Here is a 1,221-nt window from a genome sequence, read left to right as displayed (position 1 = left end):
CCCCGCCCCCTGCTGCTGCTGCTGCTGCTGCTGCTGCTGCTGCTGGCACGGCCAAACGCCCACTGATGAAACGCAGCCAGCAGCGCCAGTTCTCAGACTCCCCGCATGCAGAAGCAGCTGAGGGGCCGCTTCAGGGGCCCCCTGCTGCTGCAGGGGGGCCCCCTAAGTGGGGGGCCCCCGGGGGGCCCCCGTCCAGCTCCCGGGGGCCCCCCTCCAGCTCCCGGGGGCCCCCCTCTGCAGCAACTGCTTCTACGGAGGGCCTCAAAGGCATGCGCAGCATGCCTTTGGACTTGACAAAAGTGAAGAACAAACACAGCAGCGAAGCTGTCCCTAAACTGTCTCCCCAAGAGCTGCAGCAGCTGCAGCAGCAGCAGCAGCAGCAGCAGCAGCAAGGAGAGGAAACCGACACAGATGCTTCCAACGGCGAACACGATGAGGGGCCCCCCACCTTCTTCGGGGCGGGCAGAGACGCAGCAGCAGCAGCAGGAAGCAAAAGGGGGGCCCCCAAGGGGCCCCCCAAGGGGGGCCAACCTAAGGGGTCCCTCACCAAGGGGCCCCCCAATGGGCCCCCCCAGGGGCCCCCCAAGAAGTGGGGGGCCCCCCCAGCACCCTACAGCTTGGAGGCGGTCCCTGTGGAGCCCCCTGAGGGCCCCTCTGGCTCTGGGGGCCCCTCGTGGGGGCCTCCGGGGGCCCCTTTAGACAAGGAAGAAGCAAAAGGACTTATAAAAGAGACAGAAACTGAAAAAGGGGACAAACAAATCTCAGAAAAGAACAACAAGTGGTGGGCCCCCCTGCTGCATCCCTCCCACTTCAACTTCTGGGATTTGGGGGGCCCCAGCGACTCCGAGGGGGCCTCCAGCGACAGCGGAGGGGCCCCCAGCGAAGCTGGGGGGCCCCCCGGTGGGGACCAGGGGGCCCCCAGTGGGGTGGGGGGGGCCCCCACCGGGGGTCCCCCCGCCTCTGAAGGAGACAGAGAGATTCCCAGGACCCCCAAAGCAGCAGACATGATTTTAAAAGAGATTGCTGAAGTGCCTTGGGAGCTAAGGGGACACCCCAGACAGCAGCAGCAGCAGCAGCAGCAGCAGCAACAGCAGCAGCAGCAGCAGCAGGAAAGGGCACAGCTGCTGCAGCCACCTACGGGTGGCCCCCTCACTCCCAACAAGTCAGCAAGGGGGCCCCCGCCCCCGCCCGCAACGAGCAGCTTGCCTTCTTGGGGGCCCC

The 1,221-nt window shown here is 66.6% G+C and overlaps 1 protein-coding gene across 1 annotated transcript in view; it reads left to right on the top strand.

The window, feature by feature from the left end:
* Window positions 1-65: 65 nt before the first annotated feature.
* ETH_00043705 (uncharacterized protein) overlaps window positions 66-1,221 on the top strand; it is a gene marked incomplete at both ends in the record, with an annotated part of 1,413 nt that continues 257 nt past the window's right edge. The window contains one exon of the mRNA XM_013374422.1: window positions 66-1,221. Coding sequence (XP_013229876.1) covers window positions 66-1,221 — 1,156 coding nt within the window.

The sequence above is a fragment of the Eimeria tenella genome, genomic scaffold, assembly GCF_000499545.2.
Source record: "Eimeria tenella Houghton genomic scaffold, Eth_scaff2016, whole genome shotgun sequence".
Taxonomy (NCBI): Eukaryota; Apicomplexa; class Conoidasida; order Eucoccidiorida; family Eimeriidae; genus Eimeria; species Eimeria tenella.
This window is presented reverse-complemented; position numbering and strand designations above follow the sequence as displayed.